The sequence below is a fragment of the Myodes glareolus genome, chromosome 19, assembly GCF_982192425.1.
Source record: "Myodes glareolus chromosome 19, mMyoGla1.1, whole genome shotgun sequence".
Taxonomy (NCBI): domain Eukaryota; kingdom Metazoa; phylum Chordata; class Mammalia; order Rodentia; family Cricetidae; genus Myodes; species Myodes glareolus.
Window position 1 is genome coordinate 6,043,824 of NC_142044.1, and position 27,554 is coordinate 6,071,377.

At 45.0% G+C, this 27,554-nt stretch overlaps 1 protein-coding gene across 5 annotated transcripts in view; it reads right to left on the minus strand.

The window, feature by feature from the left end:
* Dpys (dihydropyrimidinase) overlaps nucleotides 1-27,554 on the minus strand; it is a 103,586-nt gene that overhangs the window by 53,141 nt on the left and 22,891 nt on the right. For 4 of the 5 annotated variants that reach the window (XM_085679022.2, XM_048457439.3, XM_048457438.3 and 1 more), the window contains exons 5-7: nucleotides 18,395-18,551; nucleotides 17,248-17,389; nucleotides 14,754-14,896 (exon numbers count right to left, since the gene is read on the minus strand). In XM_085679022.2, the coding sequence (XP_085535148.2) occupies nucleotides 14,754-14,896; nucleotides 17,248-17,389; nucleotides 18,395-18,551 (442 nt within the window). Of the gene's footprint in view, nucleotides 1-8,271; nucleotides 9,890-14,753; nucleotides 14,897-17,247; nucleotides 17,390-18,394; nucleotides 18,552-27,554 lie in introns of those variants that run through there. The other variant, XM_085679023.2, reaches the window with a different exon arrangement.

Here is a 27,554-nt window from a genome sequence, read left to right on the forward strand (position 1 = left end):
TCCCGGCCAGAAAAAAAAAAAAAAAATCTCTAAAATCAATTCCTTTTTCTCAACCCCCTTTCCATGGCTTCTGAGGATGTTTGTTTATTGGCTACCGTGGACCATTCCCTAGCCCCTCTTCTTCTGTATTTTGAGACACTCTCACTAGGTTGCCCAGGGCAGACTTGTGTTAAACTGGATATTGTGGAAAACAAAACAAAAAAAGAAGAAACAACCAACCCAAATTCTCAATTGTCCAATTAGAGCTAGCTGTTTTGGGGTGCACCGGGACTGGCCAGTCCCTAAGTCGGGATTTTGGAGGACAGCCCCTGCTGGCATTTTGAGGTCTCTTATGGGAGAGATAAAGAGTTTTTCAGGGATGAGAGAGTTGACTGTTACATCGTTAGAAAAATACGATGAGAGGAAGGAAGAAGAGCGAGTTTAGGTTGAAAAATATGTTTTGTAGTTTATATCCAATCTAAGAAACAGGAACTTATTCCTAATTACGGATAGAAACCTTTCCTTGCAAGGACTTAGCACTGGACAAACGGGAATTTGTTCTCTAACTACAAACAGAGACTTTAACCCACAGAGGACCAACAGGAACTTAATCCTAACCATCTTAACTGTAAACAGAAACCTTAACCTGCAAGGAGTATGGTTCATGCTTTGGTCTCACAGCACCTGCTGCCTGCTGCCCCACCCCCACCCTGAAGGGCTCTTACTCCTCTGGAACCGTAAGCCCAAATAAACTCTTTTCTCTATAAATTGCTTTGGTCGTGCTAATTCACCACGGCTCTGAAAAAGTAAATCGTAAAGGTTGTAGATCAACTCGAACTATGGCTTGAAAGCATCCAGGTGCTTGAGCTTCATTCCAGACATTCTTCTATAGTTACTTCAGCCTTCAAAGCCCCTGTAGATCCTAATTTTACTTCTTTACCATCTGAACCTCACCCCGACAGTGTCTTTATGACTCTGTGAGCGAACCTTCCCCTCTCTCCTCCTTGACCCTGACTTCATCACATTAGATCGCCTGCCCTCTCTTCACAAACCTAGAATCACCCTCAAGCATCCTCTTGATCCGGTGCCCTTGCCGAAACACAACCCAGCCTTCTCTGGAGCCACTGCAGATGAACTCAGCTCAGGATTATCATCTGGACCCTCCCCCCCCCACCACCAGTAGTCACCTCTTCCCCATCTCTTGCACCAGTGGGACTGCTGTCCATGTCCCTTTTGAAATATTATTTGTCTTTTCCCACATTTGTGTCTTGCTTGCCCCAGTAGCACACACCCTTTTTGGATAACATACACAATACCTTATCTTCCCCATGTGCTCAGAAATTTCTTATACATAGTAAGTATACAATAAATGTATGTCTATATGTAACTGCCACTATGGTCTTTTCCTCTGACATGCAGAATTCAGTAGTCTTTTGTACCAAAATACTCCACTTTAAAAAATATGGATAAATTGTCTTTCCATTATTTTTCTTTTGGAAGCTTAGTTTCCTTGAAATGCTTGGCAGGAGAGTTGAGTTGAGAGCAATGTCAGGATATTTCCTGTTGAGAAAGAAATCAGGGAGGAGACGAGGGGTCAGGCGGAGAGAAAATCTAATGGCAAAGAAGCCACCTTTTGAAGGCTGGCGAGACAAAGAGCATTACAAATATAGAAAAACATTTAGAGGGAAGGATTCGCAGGGCAGGTGGGAACTGCAATTCAAAAGATGGAGATTGAGAAATGTTTCTGTTGTGTAGCCTCTAGGTTTCGTACACTCCTACTACACGTATGGAGTTTTTACACCTTCATTTGTGCCCTCGTCCATAAGCTCCTGGCATCTGTATTATATTTTATTCATATCTGTACTCAGTGTGCTTGAGAGTATTTTTTTTTTTGGCCATATTGGGGGTTGAACCTGAGACATCATCATGCATCAGAGGCAAATGTTTTACCACAGAGCCACAGCCTCTGCCCTTGCAAAGGCATCAGCAGCAGATGATAGGCAGAGGAACACGGGCAACCACCCCCTGCATGAGTGCCACGCTTCGCCCTGAGAGGGGCAATTGACACCCTGCCCCAGAAGGAACTTTCTGTGGGCTCTAGACAGATGGAAGGCCGTACACCCGGTCCAAGGAGGTTCTGCAAGCTCAGTAACAGTCCTAAGGGCAGGCCTGGCGAACCGATGGAAAAATCTCCTTCAGGCAACATAATCATAGCATAAAAAGCAGTAGTGATCTGTTTGCCTCTCTGCCAAAGAGACATCAAGTTAGACAAAGGAAACCAGGCAACAGGTTTGACATGACTCAGTCGCAAAGCAGACCTGCCCAGCCCTGACCCCTTCCTAGCGCTCTCTGGCAGTCCTCGGACTGCTCTCTGTGCAGTCCTCGGTCTCTCAGGGAAGATGCTGAGTAGGTGTTCTGCAGGAACACAAAGTCCTTCAAACTGGAAAGTCAACTGCCTTCTGGTGTCCAGAGAATCCATGCTGCCTGCCCGATGTGCTCTGGGCTGGGGTCCAGGCACCCTGGTGGATTGGCAGGGATCTGTGCCGTGTAGCAGCCAAGTGAACTCTTACGAGCAAGGACAGACGTGCAGTCTGTTGCCCAGGAATACAGGGAGGAGGCCCTGACCTTGGATCAAGAATCTCAGCTTAACCGTGTGAGGAGAGCTGGGAACTGAAGGGTCCGCGTGGATGTTTATCCAGAAGGAGTGTGTCTGTGACTGACGACTCTGACTCACAGAAAGCAGGCCCGCGTCTGTGCTCTTGCGTCTTGAGTATGAGACAATATTTTGAGGATTAGGTGTTAGAAAGGCAAAATAGATGCAGACTTGAGTCTAAACGTAAATATCTGTTTTACCCTAAAGGAAGGGAGGAGGATCTCAAGTCGGAGTGACCTCTACTTCCTAGCTCCAGGGTCCTAGGCTCAGTTTCTGCGGGTCTGGCTCGGCTGATGTGCACAGGTTGGAATCACTGCTCAAAAGACAGACTGACAAATGTTTCCATTATGTCCCCTGTACATATCGTCACTCCTACTCCTACCACGTATGAAGTTTTGGACCTTTATTTGTGCCCTATTCCCTAAGCTCCTGGCATCTGTGCTATAGTTCATTCACACCTGTATTCAATGCGCTTGTTTGAGGGGATATTTATTTATTATTTATTGGCCATTCTGGGGATTGAACCTGGGACGTATGCATCAGAGACAAATGCTCTACCACAGAACCACAGCCTTGGCCTTTGCTTTTGGTTTTTTGAAATGGGGTCTCGGACCATGTTGCCCAGTTGCTCAAACTTCTCCTACACCCAGCCTCCTAAATAACTGAACTGTGGTTGTGCAACACAGCTACTTTTCTGATCAATAAATCAATGGATAAAACCTGAGGGAATGTAGAGTTTGACGCAGGCCTGGACCCTGGAGTGTGAAGGGTGATTGCTGATGACTCGTTCATCTGCCTTTTTCTCCCCTCTACCGGCAGCCATTGCCTTTTCTCTTCTCAGGTTGGAGACTTTTCAGACATGCTCTCCCTCCGTGGACTGAGATGTGAGTCTTCCATATGCTTTCCCATTTCATGGCGGCATGGACGGCCTCCAGATGGTCACACAGGCTTAGAGGCCGTGCGTCATGGTTTGAAACTGAAATTTCCTCCACAGACTCATGTTGTGGATGCTTGTTTCCCAGTGGATGGCACATTTTAGGGAGGGCTGTAGAACCTTTTGGTCTTTGGACCTGGCTCACAGAAGTAGGTCGGTAGGGGCCCGGTCTTTCACAGTTGTAGCTTGGCCCCTGGTTCTTGCTCTCTGCTTTCTGCTCTGTGAACAGCTCCTGTCCCTCACTGCTGCTGTGAGCTGGGCTGCCTGGCCCTGCCTTCCTCACCTTGATGACTCTGAAACCATGAATCAAAACCAAACCCTTCCTCCCTTGTTTCTGTCCAAAAGTGAACTAATATACAATGCCTGGGGATTCTTATTGAACCATCACGGTTATCCTTAACCTCATTCTTCCAGTCTTGAATGAAGAGAAATTCAGAAAACTTTAAAAAGAAACAAAACAGGTGTTGGGGTAAGAAACGGAATCTACAATCTCTTTGCCGATCATGTTTTTCCAACTTGGGTGTAAAAAGCGGAGTCAGGCCTTAGCACTTCGCCCCTTACTTCATGGACCAACCATTTGAAAGGGCCCCGATCTCCTGGGTTAAGCGATGTGATTCATGAGTAAAGCACAAGACAGAGTATCATACAGAAGAAAGGGAAGTTCTGTCCAGACAGGAATGGACTCAGGATGAAGCATTCTGCCTCTGGGGTCAGCTGGGCTACAGTCGACTTTACAAGTCTCTAATTTTTACCCAGTTCTTTCTCAAACTGCAGCGTGCAGCGGTGTCTTAGGGTGCAGGGAAACTTGCCTGCGGGGCTCTGTTTACAGAGCTCCTGAAGGAGCAGGGGTGGAACAGGACTTGAGAATTCACACTTGGAGCAAATCCCCAGTGGTGATGTGGCTAGTCTAGGGGCCATATTTCAAAACCCCTCCTCTGCAAAAAGAAGAAAGAAATAAACAAAACAAAACAAACAAGCTTTAAATTATGCATTTGATGTCTTGTTCAAGCCACTAAAACAAACAAACAAACAAACAAAAACAACCCTTCCCTGAGATACTTAAATCTCCAACTATCAGGGCCCTGTGCTCACATCCTGGAAGGAGCCTGTGTTTCGGCTGAGGTTTGCTCTAAAGCCACGACTCCCTACCGCACTCTGAGTATAGGGCCCCTGGGAGTCCCTTTAGGTACTGACATCAAATTTCCATTGGTCCCCATGAACTCTTTTTGGCTTCTCTATAACCTAGAACCCAGGTTGTTAGGGTAACCAGCCAGATTTAGGAGTGGCTCTGGGACCTACAAAAGGAAACAGCCTGGAATAAGCCACTGTGATGGACAGGCTGGGGGTGCTCCCTGGCCATTGGCTGTGGAATACTGCAGCTTTAGGGACAATGACAAAAATGCCTGGGATTCCTTTCTTTTTATTCTTTTCAATTCAAAGAGGGGGAAAAAAACCCTGTAAAATGTGGATCCTGAGATGGGTCCAAGAAATGTTAAACAAAGTTCGAAAGGGAAACAAAACCAAAACCCCAAATAGACAAACATACACACATTTAAAACCCCAAATAAACAAACACACATTTAAAACCCCAAATAGACAAACACACACCCATTTCAAGGCACCGATTTGTTCACTGGCACAGGGGCACTAATACCTTGTTCGCTCACTCAACAGGTAAATATCGAGCTCCCAGAGACAAGCAAACATGAATGTGTGCTAGGCAGGGAGAAAGACGAGACAGGTGTTCAGGTAAAGCCCCTTCTGCAGCCTCTCTTGGGGCTTATGTTTCTGATTTTAACGCTGACATAAGTTCTGCAGAGGAGGCTTCTCAGCATAGGATGGGTGCCCGCCACTCTGGGCTAACTTATTCCATTTTCATAACGTGAACGGTATGGCCCATGCTGGGAAAGTCCCCAAATCGCTTCTAGCTCCCTTGAGAGGTTCAGCTGCAAAAGAACATGTTTAAATAAACAATGTGCAGTAAGTAGCAGTGGGTATGTTTCCTGTGTGTGCACATCATGTGTGTGCATGCCTGCTTGCCTGTGTGTGTGAGCACGTGTCTTTCTGCGTATGTGCGTGTTTGTGTATGTGTGTGCCTGTGTGCCTGTGTGTATGTGTGTGTGGCGGGGAAAGTTAGACTCTAGTTGCATGCAGTCCAAACTTCTTTTAAAGCAACTTGTCTTCTGAAGGCCATGAAAATAATCTCAGGCAGTTTGTTTGAACAGCTCCACTAGAAATAATTTTTAAGAGGTCAGCTTTTGGGGGCACTGAAGAATCCGGATTTCATCAGGGCTATCTTAGCAGAAGGACCCAGCGAGCTTCTCAGTTTAATTCTATCTTGGTGAGAAGTGGAGGCGTCTATGAACCAAGAGACGTCTTCCGTGAACTAGCATTCTCTTATGCTATCTTCAGTCCCTGCCCGAGTGAGGTCATCAAACAATGAGTTCTGAGTGACAACTACAGCTGGGCACAGCCCCCGCTCGTCCCACACACTGACCACCTGCTGATGAGTGGGTACAACTGTGTACCAAGTTCTGCAGCCATTCCTTACACACCAAGGATTTGTGTGCCATGTCCTGAACCCAGCAGTGTGGCCCAGCAGCAGCAACAACAAAATCAATGTTTTGTTTTAAACCAAGCAGCATCCCCAGTGCCACACCCAGCTCAGCAAAGGCAAAGAAGTTGTTCAGCCTCAAGCCTTTCTAAGGAAAAGCTTTTACCAGAAAGGTTTTTGCTTTTTTTTCTCCCATCAGGTTATTACTTCCCCAACTGCCTGGATAGTGGGCTGGATTTTGTGTGGATTAACAATTTAAAGACAAAAAACACTCATATCTCAACATACTTCACTATAAATTATCATCTGCCAAGTTGTCCCGGGTACCGTGTACATCTGTAATAACTGCATGGAGGATGCCCCTGCAGACATGCACAAACACATGTAGGCCCACATGCAGGGCCCAACACTTTGGCAACACAGCAAGAAATCACAGGGCTCACCACCCTTGTGCCTACTCAGGCACGGTCACAAGCCTTGTGTGCCCACTCCCCTTCTCCTACCATGTGTACTGGAACAACGTGAGCCCGGGGGAGGAGCTCCTCACACATTCTGTCAGCAACAGGCGTGGAAAGCAGATCTGCATGCTGACCAGCTTTTCAAAACAGAAGCACAGACTGCTGGGCTGCTACATATGTGGTAGATACATGTGTGCATCTGTATGTCTCTGTGTATGCATGTATGTACGTATGTCTGTGTATGTATGTGTATGCAAGTGTGTATATGTCTCTCTGTGTATGTGTGCATATATGTTCATGTGTGTATGTCTGTATGTATATGTATGTCTCTCTGTGTGTACATGTATGTATGTCTCCATGTACATGTGTCTGTATGTGTATCTATGTCTCTCTGTGTGTATGTGTGTGTGTGTATGTGTGTGTGTGACAGAAAAAGAGAAGGACCGCAGTTCTGAAATTAGATGACATACAATGTACTACTTCAAGCAAGATTCCTAGTAGTGTCTTTGAAGCGACCCCTGATGAAATGGCTGTATCCATATCCCTAAGCATCACTGCTTGATTCTTGTTGCTATTTGCTATTCGTTGTTTCATTTCCCCTCAAAGTCCCTACTCTCTGTGGGTGAGCGCCCTTCCTTTCCCGCTCAGTTTCATACAAGGTCCACCCATGGAACCCGGGGCACATTCACAATCCTCGGATCAGGGCTTTTCACTGCATGCAAACTCAAGCATGTTCATCCCTCTTCACCATGAGAGAGGGAGGGGGAGTAAGCGGGAGGGCAGGACAACGCCTTCAAGAGCCATGGATTCGGTCGGGGTCAGAGCTTGCGGTAACTGAGTTTAAAAAACCAATAAACCCAGCATAACCGGAAATGCGGACACGCCTCCTCTGCAGAGTGCAGAGCAGATAGAGGCCCTCATCAAATGTCTCAGTGCACACGGTCGTCAGCTGTGTGGTTGTGTGCTTGAGATGCTGTGAGAGACCTTGTAGCTCATAAACACTGAAAAGGGACAGTTACCATAGTAACCAAGTGCTCTTTAATGAATCCTGAGGAATGGGAGCTCAGGCGATAGCCTTACATTGCCAGGCTCCTGCAGGCCTGCGAGAAGTTCACACGCCCTTCTCTCTAGCCAGGTTTTTAAAAGGGTGGCCACTTTAGCTGCTCTGTGTCTTGACCATATGACACCATAAGACTCTGTCTCGATACCACCTAAAAATCAGACTCCCGACTTCTTCCTCACACTCTAAGGACCAGAGTCTTCTACAGAAATAGGTAAAACAGCGAGAGGAGGCTATGTCCTTAGATTTACAGCTTTGACCCGAGTACCGAGGCATTAAGACACAAGTCTGTCACAAGCGATAGACACTGGCTCAGTGAGCCGTCAAGCTGAATACAGGGAACTCTTCACTTCCAAAGTAAAAGGTTGACACTCTCTTTGCACTATTTTTTTTTTTTAATTGTGCAATGGCATGGAAGAGGTACCGCAGCTGGTTTTGCAGGGACTTTTTTTTTACAGGCTAGTCATGTCTAAGGTAATCTCTCATCGGGATATCTAACCCTTGCCCTCACATGCCCAATCCAGTCCTTCCCCCCGTCCATCAGTGCATGTCAAACGCATCATGATGGAGGCATGCAGCTTCTTTATGGATTTACAAAGCAGGAGAGGAAAGAGAAAAGTATGGATTCCCTGCTTTTCTTTCTACTGATCTCCTTTGGTGACTTTAATAAAGCACATTTTTAATAGAGCATATTTATGTGACAAGCACACTTATTTCAACATGCCGTTAACAATCAACATAAATCAAAAGCGAGCAAAAACATCTAGGTACCCAGAAGCCGCCGAATCATTAGCAAAGGCACCCTCCCTCAGGAGACTTACTTGCCTTGTGCTTATGAAATCAGCAGCTCGGGTGGCCCAGCGCGGGCTGTGGGCGCCCCCTTCAGGATACAGCGTTCACTACACATCACTGTCATCTGCAACAACTAACTAAAAGCCAGCAATCATTCTTTGCTAAAACCCCATTTGAGGAATTGCCCAGGCAAACATCTAGTGTCTAATGATATGCACAGCAAGTGTACGGAACACTGCACTACAGTGAACGTTAAAATATATGCACAGGATAAAGGGGAATGTTTTCTTGCAAGACAGAATATTATAAATCCAATTCTTCCCTTGATTAAATAATGGTTTTCCACAAGGCTAACTTTGTGAAAAATCACCTCAGTATGTGGTAAACAAATTAAAAGTGGAGGCAGACTGTAAGGGCCTCGCCTTCTCTTTCTCTGCAGCCTGGATTGCCTTCTCTTCTGCAGCCCTCAACCTTAATGGCTTCACTCTGGCCTCCTCCCCAGGTGCCTCAGTTTGTTTTGCCTCTGCTTCAGTCATGGCTCTCAGGGACGGATGCCTCACCCACTCTTCTCCTGTGTGCGGCCGCACCTCTGTCTGCTCTCACGCAGGACCTCTATGTTCTGAACGTCTGTGACATCTTACTCTCGCCTCTCACACGATATCCTAAGTCAGCCTTTCTGAGACTGAGGATATTTCCTAGCCCAGTACAGCCTCGACCCTCAGTGCCTGGCTTCCGAGGAGAAAGAGCTCATAGGAATTTGTGAGCCTATAGAAACAGTTCTCTTCAAGCCCGTAGGCTCCTGCTGAACAAACCGCTCTCAACACAGAGTCAAAGGGTTGCTTCAGAGAACGAGAGGAGAAAAACGGGGCACCTTCCACACTTAGAAAGTCTCATTTCTGCTGACATTTGTCTGCAGCCCTTCATCCTTTTGCCATCGAAGGATCTTGTCCAATAAGTTCAAAGCACAAATAAGGGATGCTGTCCCTGACTTTGTCCAGGCTGCAGCTGTTGCTGAAAGCAGCCTTCCCAGTGTCCCTCGGGCCACTGCCTAGTCCCACTACCTCCCCGGTAGCGTGGGAGGTGGCTGCCCTTCACTTTGCTCATCAGCGTTCAATGCGAATCTACTCTGTGTTGATCTGGACCAAGCCTAGGTTCTAAAGCATCAATTCAGACGGTAAGTCCAGAGCGTGAGTCCTCTCTTCAGGCTGCAGTTGCATGCAGCGATCTCCTCTCCAGAGGAGCAATACCAAGGGAGCAGAAGCAGGGCTGTCGCTGCCCCAGCCTCGGGACATCGCATCTGCCTTCTTCACTCCTCATGTGTTATGGAAAGTGAGACCTGGCTTCTGAATTATCCCTTCTCCAAATCTGAGGCGAGTAAGGAGAAAAAGACCAGAAAGAAAACCACAGTAGGGAGACGTTCTGCAGAATACTCGAGCATCTTTCCTCAAAAATGGCAAAGCTATTTAAAACAAAGAGAGAAAGTGTCACACCTCAGACCAGTCTCAGGACACACATGAACTAAATGTAATATGGAATCCTGGGGGATTTCCTGGAGCAGAAATGAATGCTGGGTAATAGCTAAGCAAACCTGAGTGAAAAATAGGCTCTAACTAATCATAACACAGCAACATCAGTCCGTTAACTGTGCAATCTGTTGGGTAATAATAGCAGAGAAGAGTTGGGGGTCCACCATCATTGTGACCTCCTACTTTTTTAAAAAATGCACCAACGCCTCAAGAATATGACAAAGGTTCAGAAAGTAGTGGAGAACCATGGTACAGCGTTGGGCACAGGTGTTGGGTGTGCAGGGTGGGGACAGGTAGGCAGTGACCATGGTGAACACCCTCTATCTCGAAGGACAGTAGAGAGCTACGGTGATCTGCACAGGTACATTAGATGAGGTCATCTGCAGATGTTCTGGTTGGAACAGGAAGCCCAACCGACTACCTTCCTCACACTAAGCAGGCCGAGAATAGAGAAAGCTGGCGTTGTGATCGACCCAGATACACAGCGTGGCTTCTCCCTTTAAATGTGAACTATGGAAAACATTCTTCATGTTGTTTAAATCTTCATCCAATCCCTCATCCCATGAAGCCTCCACCTCAAAACCCCCATCTTTCTTTTCTCCACACTCTACAAATTTCACATTAGTGCAAAATATTATTATGGTATATTAGAGAAAAATCTTACAGAATTTAAAATACCAAGTAAAAGTTCCAAAGAGGACCTGGCCCATTCATTAGCTGGACAGTACTGTTCTACCTTCAATTGGACAACAAAAGCCGGGAAAATGAGAAGATTTGTGTTCCTAAGAGGGCGTGGGGGTCAGCACAACAGAATTCCTTTGTTTACCTGGCTGCTTGGTCAACACAGGCAGATTAGTTGGACACAATTAAAAGAGAAAATAGTGGATGGGCAAAGTACAGCACCAGCTAAACTAGAAAAGGAGTGAAATCTTAGTAGGCTGTTTGTAAACTCCTTATATATATATGTATCCCAAGATGACCTTGAATTTCTGATTCTCGTGTCTCTACCGCCCAAATTCTGCAATTACAGGTGTGTGACATCACATTTGATTTATGCATGGCTGGGACTTGAACCTGGGGCTTCCTGCATCAAATTAGCACTGTAAAAGGGTTAGTTTAGCTTATAAAATATGCATTCATATGTCACTTTGTGGTAATTTTTATAAAAGTCATAATAATTATGAGTGACCTTGTTTTGCAAAAGAGAAGTAGATATACAACGACCTAATTTCCTCTATTCTTTCTGCTGGATGCATAGTACCAGGGGCAGAGCCCAGACCTTCAGCCAGGCCAACAAGCTCTCTGAGCACTGCAGAGGCTTCAAGTGGCCCTTGGTGGAGCTCAGGGCCTAACCTAGTACCAGTCACATGGCCTGCACTGGTTTTCATTATTTCTGGCACTGGGGTATTCGTGATGAGCAGACCTGGGTTGGAAGCATAGGAGTTCTTAGCAATGAGAAAGTATACGAGCTATATTAATAAAGATGTAGCACCCAACATTAAAGGCTCAATCCATATATATATTCATTCACCAAAAGCGATTTTAACTATTTAACTTTCTTTAGTCGTTCTTATATAAAGAGCAGTTGTTATGTAAAAACTGGTCAGGAACAGACAAAAGAGAGGAACAACAGAATAACTATCTGGCCGATGGTGAATAAATGTCTAAGAGATACAGGAGTCTTGAGTTTGACCTTAAATTAGTTATTTTTAGATCGAACAGAGGGAAGTTAAGTAAGTAATATATAGACGATTAAAAAAAATGCCCACACATCTGGATCATTACGCACCACGCAAGTGCCTAGGACAGAAGGGACAAAGCGATGTTCTAGAGATTAGTAACTGGAGCTCGGGAAAAAGTGATCTAAATTTGTATAGCCTGAGGCATGACTCAGGGGACATAATCACAGCCTATAAATACCCTCCAAGTGGCAAAATGTGGCAAATAAAGGGAGTGAATTATTCACAACCTTGCATTTCGGTCATTTCTCTTTGTCCAGTTGTCTGAGGAAGATGACGCTTTGTACCTGAGCCGGTGTGATCCACAGAACTCAAGCAGCCAAGGACTCTCAACCTGGGTCCTCATGGAGACACACGGCGGGGGTTTAAAAAAAGAGTCGCAGCAACTCAAAACAAACATTTTTAGGGGTTCCATGTCTCATAATGATTGTCTAGGCATCTTCTTTCTTTTTCTCTTCCTCCTTCCCTCCCTCCCTTCCTCTCTCCCTCCCTTCCTTTATTCCTTCCTTCTTCCCTTCCTTTTTGTTTTCCCCTTACAAGTCTTTTGCACATGTATTATGGGTCCCAGTGGTGTGTTTCTATGGGATTTACGTGTTGTGAATGTGTCTCTACGTTTATGTGTTCCTTGTGTTATTTTGGGGTGGGAAGACCTCTTTTTCTTCTTGCAGTTTGTTTGCTTCATCCTATTCTAGCTTGTTTATTTTATTTTATTTTTTAAATTTTTTTGATGCCTGTTTGTATTCTAATGAAAGAGTGAAGAAAGAAAGGATATGGATTTGGGTGAGTTGAGAATGGGGAGATCTGGGAGGAACTGGGGGAGAGGAAATAATAATCAGAATATATAACATGGGGGAAACCTATTTTCAATAAAAAAGTGGAATGGCTTACAAAAAAAAGTATTTTTTTTTTTTAAGAAGAGCCATAGAGGACGGTGCACGTTTTAATCCCTGCACTTGGGAGGCAGAGGCAGGTGGATCTCTGTGAGTTTGAGGCCAGTCTGGTCTACAGAGTGAGTTCCAGGACAGACAGGGCTCACAGAGAAACCCTGTCTCAACCCCCCTCCCCCCACTCACCACCAAAGAAGGAGAAGGAGGAGGAGGAGGAGGAGGAGGAGGAGGAGGAGGAAGAGGAGGAGGAGGAAGAGGAGGAGGAGGAGGAGAAAAGAAGAACCACAGAAGTGGCCCCCCAGTGCTCTCCACGGGGTTAGAGACTAGACTGGAGAGTTTCATAGCTCAATAGAGTATCTTTATTTTCTTTCCACTTTGATACAGAAAAACACAGAACAGAATTAAACCGCCCCCCACATTGGGTTTAAAATAAGACAGAACATGAAAAGTGAAATGTAATACCCAGTGCTCAGCTTTCAGAAAACAGCAGGTTTAGAAGTGACAGCTATGGGCTCCCAGCCGGCAGGTCAAACCTCACACACGGTTCACAGGCACGGGCTTTCATGCCATAGACCTATCCTGCTCCAATGTCTTAGCTGCCGGGTATGTTTGGCCCCACTGACCTGCACAAACAGTGACTAATTATCACCATGACGACACAAACAGGATGCTTCAAACGTCACCACTTTTCCACACATTCCTTCTATAAGAGCAGAATTTTGAGAATTTTGGGATTTTCTAATTAAACCTTGTAATACTCGTAAGCCACAAGATACTTCAAAAGACCTACCTGATCCCAGCCATGGAGCAGGGGTCTAAGTTACTCAGATTGCTGGGCAGTGGCAGTCCCTGCAGAGAGGAACTTAAAGAATCAGGAGTTCTCCAAACTGCAGCCAGCCTAGGTCATCCTGAGTCCATAAAGACAAACAATGTCCTCGTATTGCATTCCCAGACCAGTAGGAAACCTGTCTGCATCAGTTTTATCAGGTACTGATTCTCGAAATGTAAATCTGTTAGCATAGCAACAAAGGCCCTGGATTGAGACTGGCTGTTACCTCAGGATATTTTCTGAGGTCAGGTTCCCTCTCACACAGCTTTTCATTGCTGTCCATGCATTTTACAACAGTAATGGGGTGCTGTGCTGGAGTGTGGGCCAAAGGCTACCTGCTGTGACCATGGCCTGCCAACTCCACGAGCTGGTCCCTAGGTAGGAACAATGAGTATCCTGAGGATAGTGCCAACCACAAAAAGACCATCTGGGGTTTGTTTCTAGGCTCTCAGCCATAGTAGCTTCCTTCATGTTCCAAATTCCAAATGGCCATCTTTTTCCCAGAAGGTGGCCCAAGGGCACTTCTGTTGAAACTGTCTCTTTGTGACACCATCACTTCCCAGAAAGGAGGTGCTTTTGCTAACGAGGATAAAAACAAACACACTAGACCTTGTATAGATGCCGTAGAGTGAAGACGGAAGGCCCACCAAATTCCCACGACGCACACACATGCACACAAAATGTTGAAATGTGTGGCATGTCCTTCCTTACTAGCGTTTACCACAAGCACAAATGAGCAAACAAGAGCTGCTGGGGACAACATCCCCAAGAAGAATTTATCAGAAATTCAACTTCAAATGCTCTTTTGAATTGGTGGAGTTGGTCAGACCCACAATATTAACAGAGAATTGTAGAAATTGAGGACAAAAAGGGTTTAAGCCTACTGGGAAGGACAGGTTGGGTCTGAACTCCTCTGGAAAGTTTGGCTAACTAAAAGCAATGTCTTTTGTGCTGGAATCTTTCTATCTAAAAGCTTTTAAAAGGCTGTAATTATTTTGAGTTTCCAATTCAGCTCTTTTCAAATTAAGCCTATTATTTTCTTCAGGGCTCTGCACCGTCCCTCCGTGTGAACTCGGGCATTTGCCAGGCACTGGGATGGCAAATTCATATTGGTTTTCTATACATATCCATTCCCAGCGAGTTCTACACAGCTTCTGCATCCTCTATGCCAAGAAAAGCAAAGAAACGTTTGTACATCAAAACCTTTGTCTTGTGCACAGAATCCCTGAGCATGGCAAGATAAATCAACTAACAAACAAAGGCTGGTAACGGCCCCGCAAAGCTCCTTTGCAAGCTGGTGTTTTTCTTCAAGGGTAAAACCAGTGCCAGATCTCAGACTTACCTTGTGGCTTCTGGGTCCCAGATCACAATGTCAGCATCGGAACCGACAGCTATCCGTCCTTTTTTGGGGTAAAGATTAAAGATTTTGGCTGCGTTTGTGCTGGTAACGGCTACAAATCTATTTTCATCCATTTTACCACTGTGCTGTAAACCAGTAAAAGAAGATGCATTTGCTGTGATGATTAAACACTCAAGCTTCCTCTGGGGAGGCAAGGGGAAGGCTTACATCTATGAACCCAAACAGAAAGCCATACCTGTCCACCCTAATAGAACTGTAACCCACATCCTACATCAAGGAACCACATCTCTGCAGGCTCCCTGTAAACCATCTGCAGCATCCGGGATGAAGTGGGTGGCCTAAGGAAGCCTGAAAGTGACTTTTCAAAAATCTTATCACATAAAAAGACAAACCAACCACTTCCTTGCCATCTACCCTCATCACCCAAGATCAGACCACACGATGGCTTAAGGGCTGTGGCATTTTCTTTCCCCTTTGAAGTTTTCTACTACCGTCTATGACATTTATGGTCTGTCTGCCTTACTTACTGCAGACCTGAGATTTGTGAGATGATCACGTAAATATTAGGCAAAATACTAAACAGGCAAAAGATAGGCTATGATGCCTTTAAATTAGGTGGCAATGCTTTTGGAAGACAAAAGATAAAGAAGTACAATTTTGTTCAATTTAAATTTATGTGAACCAGAAATTGTGAAAAGTCTATTTTTAAGAAATTTTAATATAGAACCCTTATAGGGTTAATATATATGATACGATAAGACTTTCCTTAAGATTTAGTTAATTATTTCTAATAGTTCCAGAGGTGAATTATCTCATTGTTTCAGAAAACAATATAGTTTTACGCATGTTATTGGGATACATTCAATTATTTTAAAGATCATGTTTAAAGATATATATATATATAACTATATATTGATATGTAATGGGAGCTATAATGGATTAGGAAAATCTGCCGTTCTAAGGATATTCACTGTAATAACACAAGTTTAGGGAGGAAAGTTGGATTATAATCTAGAATATTTAAGCCAGGAGAAAGAGAGGGGCCTCATCAGGGATGCTAGAGGTCCGCATGGAGAAAGGAAGATCACGGAGGAAGAACAACGCAGTTAGAACTAGAGAGGTGTTTTGAAGACCCTTATACTATACTACTGACTTAAACACTGCCATTTAGTCATGGACAACACTCAAGTGTGTTCGAGAAGCAAGTCACACGAGCAGAGCTTCACTTCTGAGGAGCAACTCCAGGACAGAACAGATAGGAACAACTGGTCACTGAGAATAAGGAAACGAAGCTTGAGACTATCAGGACGGTCCAGACAAGATATGAGCCTCCAATCAGATGGTACCCATGGATGTAGGAATGAAGATGGATGCTGAAAATCAGATCAATGGGACTCGGTGAATGATGAGTGTGTTGACTAGTGTTGTGCTAGAGTCATGTGGAAGGAGGAAACTCAACTTAGGAAATTTCTTCATTAGATCTGGATTAGGGCATTTTCTTAATTAGTGATTGATGGGGAGGCCCTAGTCCATTGTGGGTGGTCCCATTCCGGGCTGCTGATCCCGGGTTCTAATTAAAAAAAAAAAAAGGCAGACTGAGTAAGCCATCACGAGCTCACCGGTAAGCAGCACCCCTCCATGGCCTCTGCATCAGCTCCTGCCTCCAGGTTCCTGCCCTGCTGCCTTCCTTCAGTGATGGACTGTGTATGATGTGGAAGTGTCGGCCAAATGGACCCTTTTCCTCCACAGCTTGCTTTTGGTCACTGTGTTCATCACCAGAGTTGAAATCCTAACTAGGTCAATGAAAAATAGAAATGGTAGTAGATGTAGGAGAAACCCATCGAAGAGAATTCTCAAGTGTGAAATAAGATTAATGTATCGTCTACGAGTCTTTGAAAAGCATCACAGTGGAGCCTTGAGTCTACCAAGATCCTATGGATCTTTACAACTCCACACATCACATGGATAGACAGCTTAACACACGGCATCTGTCTGTGTGATCTGCTCCATTCTTGGGGAAAAAAAAATATTACTTCTTCATTTATTATTAGTTTTAAAAATCATTTTGTTCATAGATTTCATTATCTGTATAACTTCAGACAACAAATTTAATATCCTTCACATATTCTTCATCATCAGTTCAAATATCGACATTAATGACACATAAAGAATAACCCTAGCTGGACCCAATGTAAATTGGTCCCCAATGTATCCGCCCAGTGGCAAATTATGTAACCATCTTCTGAGCTGAACTATGAGAAGAAATCAACTGTTTGCTGATCATGTCCTGGGTGAGGTGGGGAGGGATGAAGCTGATAGCGACTGTGTGATTCCCAGTTGAGAGAGAGAGAGAGAGAGAGAGAGAGAGAGAGAGAGAGAGAGAGAAAAGAGAGAGAGAGAGAGAGAGGCTGAGCGCTTGCTTTCTATGAAGGTCTGTGCCTCTTTGGTGAACCAGGCTCATTCCTGGGAAACTCACCACGCCCTTTTCCCATATCACGGACATCCGGTCCTCAACACCGTTCACCCCATTGGGGATCTTCGTGAAGTCGTCTTTCCCCAGAGCTTTCTGGCAGGTGTTAAAAGTGCAGTTGTCACTGCCTGTGGTGGTCAGATCGCCACTGCAGAGAAGGAAAAAGAGAGGAAGAGAATGATGAGGAGGCTCGCAGACAGGAGGCGACTCCCTGGAGTTTCTTAACCTCTGCCGGCCTCCTCCTCCTGACGCCTAGCAGTGGGAGGGGCCGTGAGTAGGACTTCCGGGTACACGGTCTCACCTCTCTTCTGTGTTAATCACCGGAAGCACTTTTCAAGAACACACTCCTAAGGATTATCATGAAGAATCCTTAGCAAGCCTGTCTTTTACTGTTTTTCAATTTCCCAGGCTAGCTGGAGGAAGGAAGGCGACTAGTTCGAGGAAGGAATGAGATAAGAGAGTACATGCTTAGGAACCCAAGACTATGAGCTAGAAACTGATAGTTGCATGGACCTGACAAAGCTAACAACAGGGTCACTAAGAGCAATGTAAGTAGGTTTGTTTTGTTTTGTTTGTGAGTAAAATGTCACACATGATATTGTCATGGTGACCTATGGCAATGGAGACAGGTCCTCCGGAACAACCCACTGCCAGATGGCCATACCGTTTGAACACGGTGTAAGACTGGCTGAGAACAGCTGTGCCACCAGGAACAAAAATATCAGTTTGGCTTATTAATAATCTCTGGAATACAGATGTGTGGAGGAGGAAGGAGTTAGAAAAGGGCAACTGCTTCCTTCCTTCCTTCCTTCCTTCCTTCCTTCCTTCCTTCCTTCCTTCCTTCCTTCCTTCCTTGGTGTGTAAATCTCCCCATAAACTTAAATCTGGAGACATGTGAATGGGGCATGCTAGGATGCTCAGAATGACTAGGAAGGGCTATTGTCTGTACAACAACTAGTTCCTTGATTTTATCAGCCTAATACATCGTAAGTCCAGTGTTTTGGCTCCCGAGATAACATGGGTCAAACAGCGGAAGACCAGAAGGGTCCGTGGAAGCTGTAGTTACAGGGCCAGCTCTCCCTGACCCAAAGATGAGACTTACAAAGGATTATCTTTCACCCAAATACTTTACCATCATCTGAAAAATTATTACTTAGCCAGCAGGTTCATGAGAAAGCCAGGTGTTGAAGGATCGGGTCTCAGCGGAGGACCCATGACGTGGTGAGCGGCGTGGTGCCACTCTTCACTCCAGTAGTGTGTGCCATCCGTGCCGAGGCCCGCCGCAATCGGTTCTCCATAGACCACCTTCCCTGGAATGTCCAAAGGGAGGACTCAGCCGTTTTAATGCACTTTAAAGAAAGTCATTGGACAAATGCAGAGATTGCCTTCTCTGTCCCAGTCAGGGATAATACTATAGCTTAACCATTTCGTGACCAGGGCTCAATAGTTAAAGAGTGATAATTATTGAGCATCGACTGTGCTAATTCTCCTAATCGCTGACATCCGGCTGGCTGCTTGCTTTGTTTTGGTCAAACGGATGGATAAAGATGGCATGTTCTGCCTCCAAACCTAGGCTATTAAAACGGTCTTGGATTCTGCTCTTTCCTTTTTCTTCTTCTGCCACTACGCTGGGAGTGGAGTGGGTGCCACAGATGGAAGAGGTTATCTAGCAGAGACAGAGCCAACCCACGATGGACACGCACATGAGCGGGAACAGGACACAAACCTCCAGTTGTGAGCTACTCCTCTTTTGGCTCCACTGTTGCTAAAGCAGAATCCAGAGGATGCTGGAGGCAACATGTGGCCTGTTAGTGCAATCTGAAAATCCTATTGGGCAAATGCTCTCACTCTCTCCATTAAAGAGAAAGCTATAAGATTACATAATTTCACTGCAGCTACTTTATATACACCGTACAGAGGTGGGGTGGAGGAAGTAGGATTTGAACCCAGGAATTTTGAATCAGTGGTCTCAACTTCTATGCCTTGTAGCCAGACAGCAGGCTACCATATAGCCACACGGATTCCAAACCATGGTGCATCTCTGCTGCAGACCAATTGGTGACCTTTCCATACCCTCAAAAGGAACTTTCTTAGAAGACTCATATTCAATAAAAGAACACTCAGATAATAGAATTGTAGCCCGAAATGCACACTTAAAAAATCATGCAAATGAGGCCATCCATAGCACACAATGTTAGAAAACTTAATAGTGCACAATGAATTTGAATTTAAAATCAGGTTCCTATCTGATTAGCATTTGTCAGAATAATAGATTCACTGGCATCAGCTTCATCACATGCAAGCAATCAAAAAAAAAAGTGCATGGCAAGGAGATGCTAGCATGCCAAATGAGCTCACTCTGGCTAATCAGATGCCACATTTTAGTTACCATCCAGATATATAACTGAAATTAACGGACTTCCTTAGAGAGCACACGCGATGGATGGCCACCAGCTGCCTGAGTCTTCCAAATGGAAATGCGGCACCCTAATATCTTACAGACCCCTCCGTCCTCCAAACTACTCCCTTCCTTCAGTCAGCCTAGGAAACCGAGACACAGAAGAGCCAGGCTTGCTGAAGCCCAACGTCCACACCATGGTCCCCCGCGAAGCTAAACCCCGCGGATAAACTTGACTTCCGTGCTACGCATAACCCCACACCACTCCAGGTCCTCACTGCCTGACTTTCAGACAAGAGAAGCACTTTTAGCATCTCTCAGTGGCACGTGGGAGAAACGACAGCCATGGGTAGTGAGCTAGGAGGTCTCCATGGAGAGAGGCCGAGACAGGCGCACTCTCTATCGGCAGCGTCAACGAGAGCTTGCCGTTCCAAGAGCTCTTCTCCCCGTGACTTGGGCAACAAGACTCTGGCTTGATTTGCAATCCCTTCATGAGGTGCCAACTCAGGATTTTCCGTGGTGCTTCATCATCAAGGAAAGGTCCTTGTCACATGCTCTGTTCAATCACGCGGCACATCGGGATGATTTGGAAGTGCGGCTCCCTAACGTCTCCCATCTTAATAGCTCTCGGGAAAAATTAAATGTCAGTATCTGTCGGGCGTCCGCCAGGCTGCTATGAAAGCAGATGACAGGTAATTTCCCCAGAAGGGCTAAACGCCTTTCAAGAGTGACAGGCTACTTTTTTAGCCTACACAAACTCTTCATTAGGAGTATATTTTCATCTTAAGCCTTATTACATATTTATGAACATAGAGAAATTAAAAATAAAAACTCCTAATGGCTCGTCGCTTCTTTCCACAAGTTTGAAAAGACCAAAACTCACAGAAGAAGTATAAAGGAAAAGGAAACCAATGAGTTGGTAGTCCAAAACCTGAAAAATCAAACTACAAAATCCAACCTAATCGCCCGTCGTGGTAGATTTGAGCTAAAAATTAGGCTAGGGAAATCGCTAGCATAGGTGTGGTCTGTGTAGCTTTCAAAACCCCTGCACGTGCCCTCACTTGGCCTCAGAGCAACACCTCACGCTGGTTTGGTAAATGAAGAAGCTGATGCCCATTGAAAGCTATTGACTTGCCAAAGATGGGCAAGGAATGACCAGAATTAAAGCCCTTCTCCTCTGATCTGAGACCATATATACCTCGTTACTAAGAAAAGCATCATTTCCATTCCCCAGTGAAGGAACATGTCTTTTTAAATATTTTCAGTCAATCACAAGCTATCTATAGATGTGGTCAAACAATTGCCCAGCTTCCCCTTTCTGGTGTCCTTTGCTCTGCCTTGCAGGTGGCTGTGAACAGCGCGTGGTTCCGTCGTCTGGGTCTGATCGTGTTTGCAAGGAGATGGCTCCAGTGACTCTCGGGACTGAAAGATCCCTCCGTCCTCGGTTTCCTCCCCAGCAACTTTCTTGGTAGGTTGTGGCTTCCCTGTCCACAGATTTTCTCTGTAGTCTTTTTCTGTCCTTTGACACAAAACCCCAACTGAAAAGACTCTTACTGTGCTTCAGCCGTAGAGAGCGAGACCACTTGGGAGGGTGTGGCCTTTTGCACATCTCTCTTTGACTTTTTAAAAATGAGAGGATGGTGTGGAGGATGGAGTTGAAAAGTGGGAAATACCCCAAACCTCTGTGTGGGAACTTTAAATCCTATAATAAACGTGACCCGGAAGCTTTGTACCATAGGAAAACCAAGGCCAGTTCAAACAATGAGCAACCAAACAGCAAACCAACCACAAGGTCCAGCTCACAAAGAGTGGCTGAGGAACCAACAGGATCTCAATCCAATTTTCAAACCCAATCCCGAGCACAGCACCTGACGTCAGCATGTCTTTATCCCGGCCATAACTTGGTTCTTGTGAAAAGCATAAAGAAAATGTTTCATCAATATGTTCAGATAAGATGCATACTTGTCCTCTAAAGACAGGAGCTTGGATATAAAATAAGACTGAATTCTATCTAAAAAGATACGTTAAAACAAGGATGGGGAAGAGCTTAGCATTTCAGTTGCAGATGGGAATGAATAACAGAAAGATGCAAGCAGATCATTGAGTTAAGCTACCAAGCTACTTGGTCTCCACTCTAAACAGAGCACCGGAACCCAGGGTGTAGGTTCTATTGGCAGGTGGCGAGAAGAATACAATGTGTTTTCAAAAGGGTCATTGAGAGCCCCATGTGCAGCATTGTGGCTGAAAAGGTATGAGTGTAGCCAAAGCTAGCGAGCCTAGTATTGTCATTGATGTCAGTGGCTTACAGCAGCACAGGCACTGTGGGCTAAAGACTAGGTTATGGCTAGAAGTGGTCCCTTGAACCAGTAATCCCAAAACTCCAAGGCTGAAACAGGAGGACCATGAAATCAAGGCTAGCCTGGGCTATCCAGAGAAATCCCATCTCAAAAGAAAAAAGATACCCTCAAAAACAAAGAAAACGAAACAAAACAAAAAAACAAGCAAAATAAAACATTACATTGGGCAATAGTGATTAGGTCAGGTTGGGCTGGGCTGACCGGGACTTTTGAGTGAGATGTAACAGCGGTGGATACGGCGTGCCCAACTTCCGGCTTGGGTTCTCTGCGGTAACTCTTGGGGCAGATTTCTGTTGCTTTACCTCCTTTTTGCACAAGTGGCTTAGCAAGAGAAGGGCGGATCAGAACTAGCAAAACTTAACCTATTTTAGTCACTTAGTTCAGAACTAGAAAAACTTAACAATGATGTGGCCTCTCTTTGTCAAGGTCAATGGCAACTCAGCTTTGGATGGTTTGACCTTGACATTTTTTACTCCTTTTCCTGTACCTGAACGTTTGGTTCTACGTCATAGGTAATGCACGCTAGAAAACAACAACAACAGAAACAAACAAACAAAACCCCAGTAAGGTCCCAGCAAAGAGAAAGCCTGGTTTGGGATTGCAGTTGAACACCATTCTTCCCTCCTCCCAGTCCACGGCAGCCTCTGATGAAGAGGCTCAAAGGGAAGGAATCCATCACTGTCCTCAGGGCAAAGAGGAGTTCCAGATGCCTGGAGACTCTGAGGGCTCTGAGGAAGGGAGGCACACATGGGAAGGGATGACTAGCGAGGGGAACTAGAGGAGAGAGCTCAGAATCCAGATGAGCAGGCAGAGACAGGACAGCAGTTCCGGTGCAAGGACAGTAAGTAAGGGGAGAGGAGCGGGCTCAGCACCCTCACCTCTGACCAGAAAGCTGGGCTTCTGGGTGTGTTGATCCCACCAAGCAAACACCTCACACCTACATTGCAGTTCACCAAAGACCACGGCTCCTCTGTTCCCAGAGCTCATTCAGGAAATAGGTCCTACCCAGAGAAGAGCAAATTCGCACCTACTCCTCACGCTGAGCACCTGAACTGTCCGGTCACATGAGCCCGGTGACAGCCAAGAGCCATCAGACATTTAAAGATCACATAAGCCAGAGTGGATGAGCAGGCTATATGGGTAAGAGCATTTGCGGTTCAAGCCTGGTGGCCTAAGTTCGATCCCCAGAACTCACATAAATGTGAAAGGGAAGACTCCAGAAAATTTTCCTCTGACCTACACATGTGTACCATGGCACGTGTGTACCCACACAGATCTCTCACTTGATCTCTCTCTCTCTCTTGCTCTCTCTCTCTCTCTCTCTCTCTCTCTCTCACACACACACACACACTATAATAAATGAAAATATTACAAGCACGAATCACACAAAAAGGAAGACTAAGAATGTGTCTGTTGTGTGTTGTGGTACATGGATGCGTGGTGCATGCATGCACATGGGTTTGCGAGTGTGCACACCCATTAGTGCACATGTGGTGGTCAGAGGAAGAAGCTGGTGTCTTCCGCTGTGTTCCCCACCTTATGCCTTTAGACAAGGGTCCCATTGAGCCAGGAGCTCACCTTGCCTTTTCTGCTAGGCTAGCTGGCCAGGGAGCTCTTGAGATCCACCCCTCATCCCCAAAGCTGGGGTTACATGCAAAGATCTCTATCCCTGGTTCTTTAGTGGGTGCTGGGGATTTGAACTCAGGTCCTCTGCTTTTAGAACAAGTGTTCTTACCCATTGAGCCATCTTCCTAATCATGGAGAAAAAGACAAAGCATCTATTAAACAACAACAATAACAAAAAAACACAAAATGTAAGCAACTTTTAGAGTCTCATTAATATTCTTAAAGATATCAAGATGGTATCTCTAATTAAAAGAAGAACATAAAAAAAGGCTGTAATTAGGAGGGAATGAGCAAACAGGAGATTACCAAGACAAAAATCCATTAGAAGGGCAGAGAAAGCAAACAGAAACAGAAATGTTTTATAAGATATAAAGAAAAAACTTGAGATTTTTTTAAAAAACGGAGGAAAAAAGTGGAAGGCAATGAAGATGCTTTTGGGGTTGATTCTGGGGAAAGTAAATAAGTAAACAGAGAAAATAAATATGGAGGAAATAACAGAAGAAAAATTTCAGCATAAAAAATCAGCCTTTAGACTAAAGAATATGTCCTAAACATGAAGTGGAATTATTGAACACTTATGACCTTATGGGCTTAATGAAATTTCTATATCTCAATGATGGCAAAAAAAATGAGAATATTCCAGATAGTAAAACTGGTTAGAGAAGAGAAGAAAACAATCGCACTGTACTGATACCAGAAATCACACTGTCATTTTCCAGAAGATGTAGTTTGTGACTATCTTAGTTTTCGTTTTTATTGCTGTGAAGAGACGCCATGACTCCAGCAACTCTAACAGAGAAAGCATTTCATTGAGGGTGACTCGCTTACAGTTCAGAGGTTCAGTTCCTCGTGGCAGGGAGCGTGGCAGCAGGCAGGATGTGGTGCTGGAGCTGAGAGTGCTACATGTTGACTCAGGCAACAAGAAGCTGACTGACTGTCACACTGAGCGCTTGAGAAAAAGACCTCAGAGCCCACATCCACAGTGATACACTTCCAGCAGAAGGTATGGCCCAGATTAAAAGTGTGTCATCCAGCCTCTTCCAACAACACCACACTTCTGCCAACAAGGCCACGTTCTATCTGCACCAGGGTTAAAAAGACGGCAGCGGTAACAGAAGGAGGAAAGAGGAGAAAGAGAAACTGAGGAAAGCAAGCAGGAAGGCAAGGAGTGGGGGGCAGGGAAGGAGGAAGATTACCCCCCAATACCTCCTTGAAGAAGGAGCTGCTTCTATCTAATGGAAAAGTAGAAGCTGGAACTGCTCGGGCGTGGTAAAGAGGCCTGTGTTTCTTTTCTAAACCTATTTAAAAAGAGCTAGCTGGAAAAATTCCAGGAAAACCAAGAAACTTTTTAGAAGCCAACAATGGTCTAAATGTGCAGCCGACTAAAATTAGGCGAGTTCTGGAGCCTCACTGGCGTGAAGGAAACGCGCTTGACCTTGCTCAAAATTGCTCCAGCTCGTGCTTCCCCGAGAGGGTAAGTTTCTCTTCACGCTGACTGTTTCGCCAGAGAGGACTAGAGTCACACTCTACACTGTATCTGAATGTATCTGCAGGGGCTTGGTCTGCAGACAAAGCAGGGCAGAGACAGGATTGTGGGAAGGAAATGAATGCTGTGAAGAACACTGTCGGAGCAAGATAATAATAAAGAGGTGGCTAAGACAGCCCCAGAGTTCTTTCCTCACCCTAGCAGAGGAGAAGGGGCTGGCAAGGACATTGCTGGAGTTTCACTAAAAGCACTAGCCAGGCGCAAAAATTTCTGCCATTAGAAGGGACGATTATTGCTAACAAAACTCACATGAGCTAAGTCAGTCATCTTTCGTGGTTGGAAGACAGCTGATGCTCCAAACTGCAAGTCACTACTTCGTCCTTACCATCTAGAATTGAAGGTGGCTACTTAAAACTAAGAGTAGATGTGGTCGAAATCACTAGCCCCAAAGAATGGCTGAGAGAAATTCAAGCTAGCTAACTTTCCAGTGAATGCCTTAGCAAATCCATTCTCGGCATTTCTGTCCTTCCAATAATGCCAAAATGCTAAGATAATGATTATGTCATTGACACAATTTTCAAACATAATTACAAAATCCCCCATTCAGCTAATTTTTGTAAATAATTATAAATTATTATAATCAATTAATTATAAAACATGGTTTTATAAAACATGGTTTGCACAAAGACATGTGCTCAACTATGTTCATAGCAGCACTGTTTGTCATAGCCAGAACCTGGAAACAACCTAGATTCCCCTCAACTGAAGAATGGATAAAGAAAATGTGGTACAATTACAATGGAGTACTACTTAGGGGGAAAAAAACGATATCTTGAAATTTGCAGGCAAATAAATGGATCTAGGGGAAAAAAAGCCACATTGAGTGAGGTAACCCAGACCCAGAAAGACAAATACAATATGTACTCATTCATAAGTGGCTTTTCGACATAAAGCAAACTAAAAACAGCCTACAATCCACAAACCCAGAGAACCTAGACAACAAAGAGGACCCTAACCCAAGGATCTAAATAGGAAGGAGAAAAAAGACAGGATCTCCTGAGTAAATTGGGAGCATGGGGTTATGGTAGAGGGGAGAAGGGGAGAAGTGTTAGCAGCTACGACCACAGCCTGGCTTTTCTGCGTATGCATTTGAGGTATGAAGTCAAATTTAACATCATTGCATCCCTAAGTGATAACAGAGGTAATCAATGATTGGACAGCCTTTGTGCCTGGATCCTGACTCTCATGGGCGTATGAACTGCCTGAAGTTCCAGTTAGGTGGGCACATTAGATTTCTGGAGTCTGGGATGGGCGCCCAGGCTCTGCAACCATCAGCCAGGCTGTATTCTGAGACCCACGTTAGTACCAAGGTCCAGGAAGAAAGATGTAGAATAAATTCATAAGAAGAAACTATTTCTTATTTAAATAAGGTTACAAATAACAGGGTCTCTATTGTACTTTGGTGTTCAGAAACTGTGGTAGCCACTGTATGACTCAGTTTCCATCTGGAGTCATTACTGACTCAAAGAAGTGATTTGAGTTCAAGCTTGCCTGCTCTGCTTGCTCCAAATATCCTGAGGACTGTGAGCAAGTTCTGATTAAGCCCATGGGGAAGAGCAATTTTAGTCCATGAGAAAGAACACATTATCTATTAAGATTTGGGCTGGTGTATGCCAGTCGGAAGCACTCTGCCTTAGTGATTGGTAGCTGCTTGCTGCTGTGTGAATTCTTGTATTGAGAGAATGCACCTGCTGGAGAGTCCTCCCAAGGACAATGCAGGGAGGTGGTTAGCTGGCTGGACTGCTCTTTCTTCTGCCCTTTGCCTATAATTAGTATATGCTGGCTGAGAAATAAACTCGGGGCTGTTTGGTATTAACCTTCAGTCTTCCCGGTCTATCCTATGTTTTCTGTCTCCATTTCTTTGACTCTAACCTTTCTTTAGCTTAGCGCCCCGCCCCCCCCCCACCTCGCCCAGGTACCCCAGCTGATTCCTGCTGGAGTGGATTTCCACAAGAACACTGTTAGAGGATAATGAATTACTGATAAGATACCCGAATCCTTCCCAGAAGGTCAGTGTGGTCCATGGGCTCCTAGCCATTAGCACTTTCAGGGTCTGTCCTTGCGTTTGCTGAAGTAGTAACCATGGGAAAAGTTGGGAATCTGTTAGTCTCTCTCCTCTCTCCTTTTGGTTCCTCTTCGATCACACATCCTCCCCTCCTCTTCCTTTCCCTCTCCTCCCCTCCTCTCTGCAGGAGAGGTTACATTCACAGAACGGACTAGCTCACCTTTAATCATAGTAGAGTTCTGTTGTCTCTTTGACAGCTGGGTACTAGGGTATGCTTTACAGTTGCTTAGAGCTCCTTTGGAAACAAATGTAACAGTATCTAAAAAGTTACATGCCCACTTAATCTTTGAACCAGCAATCCTACTTCTAGAAGATACTCTT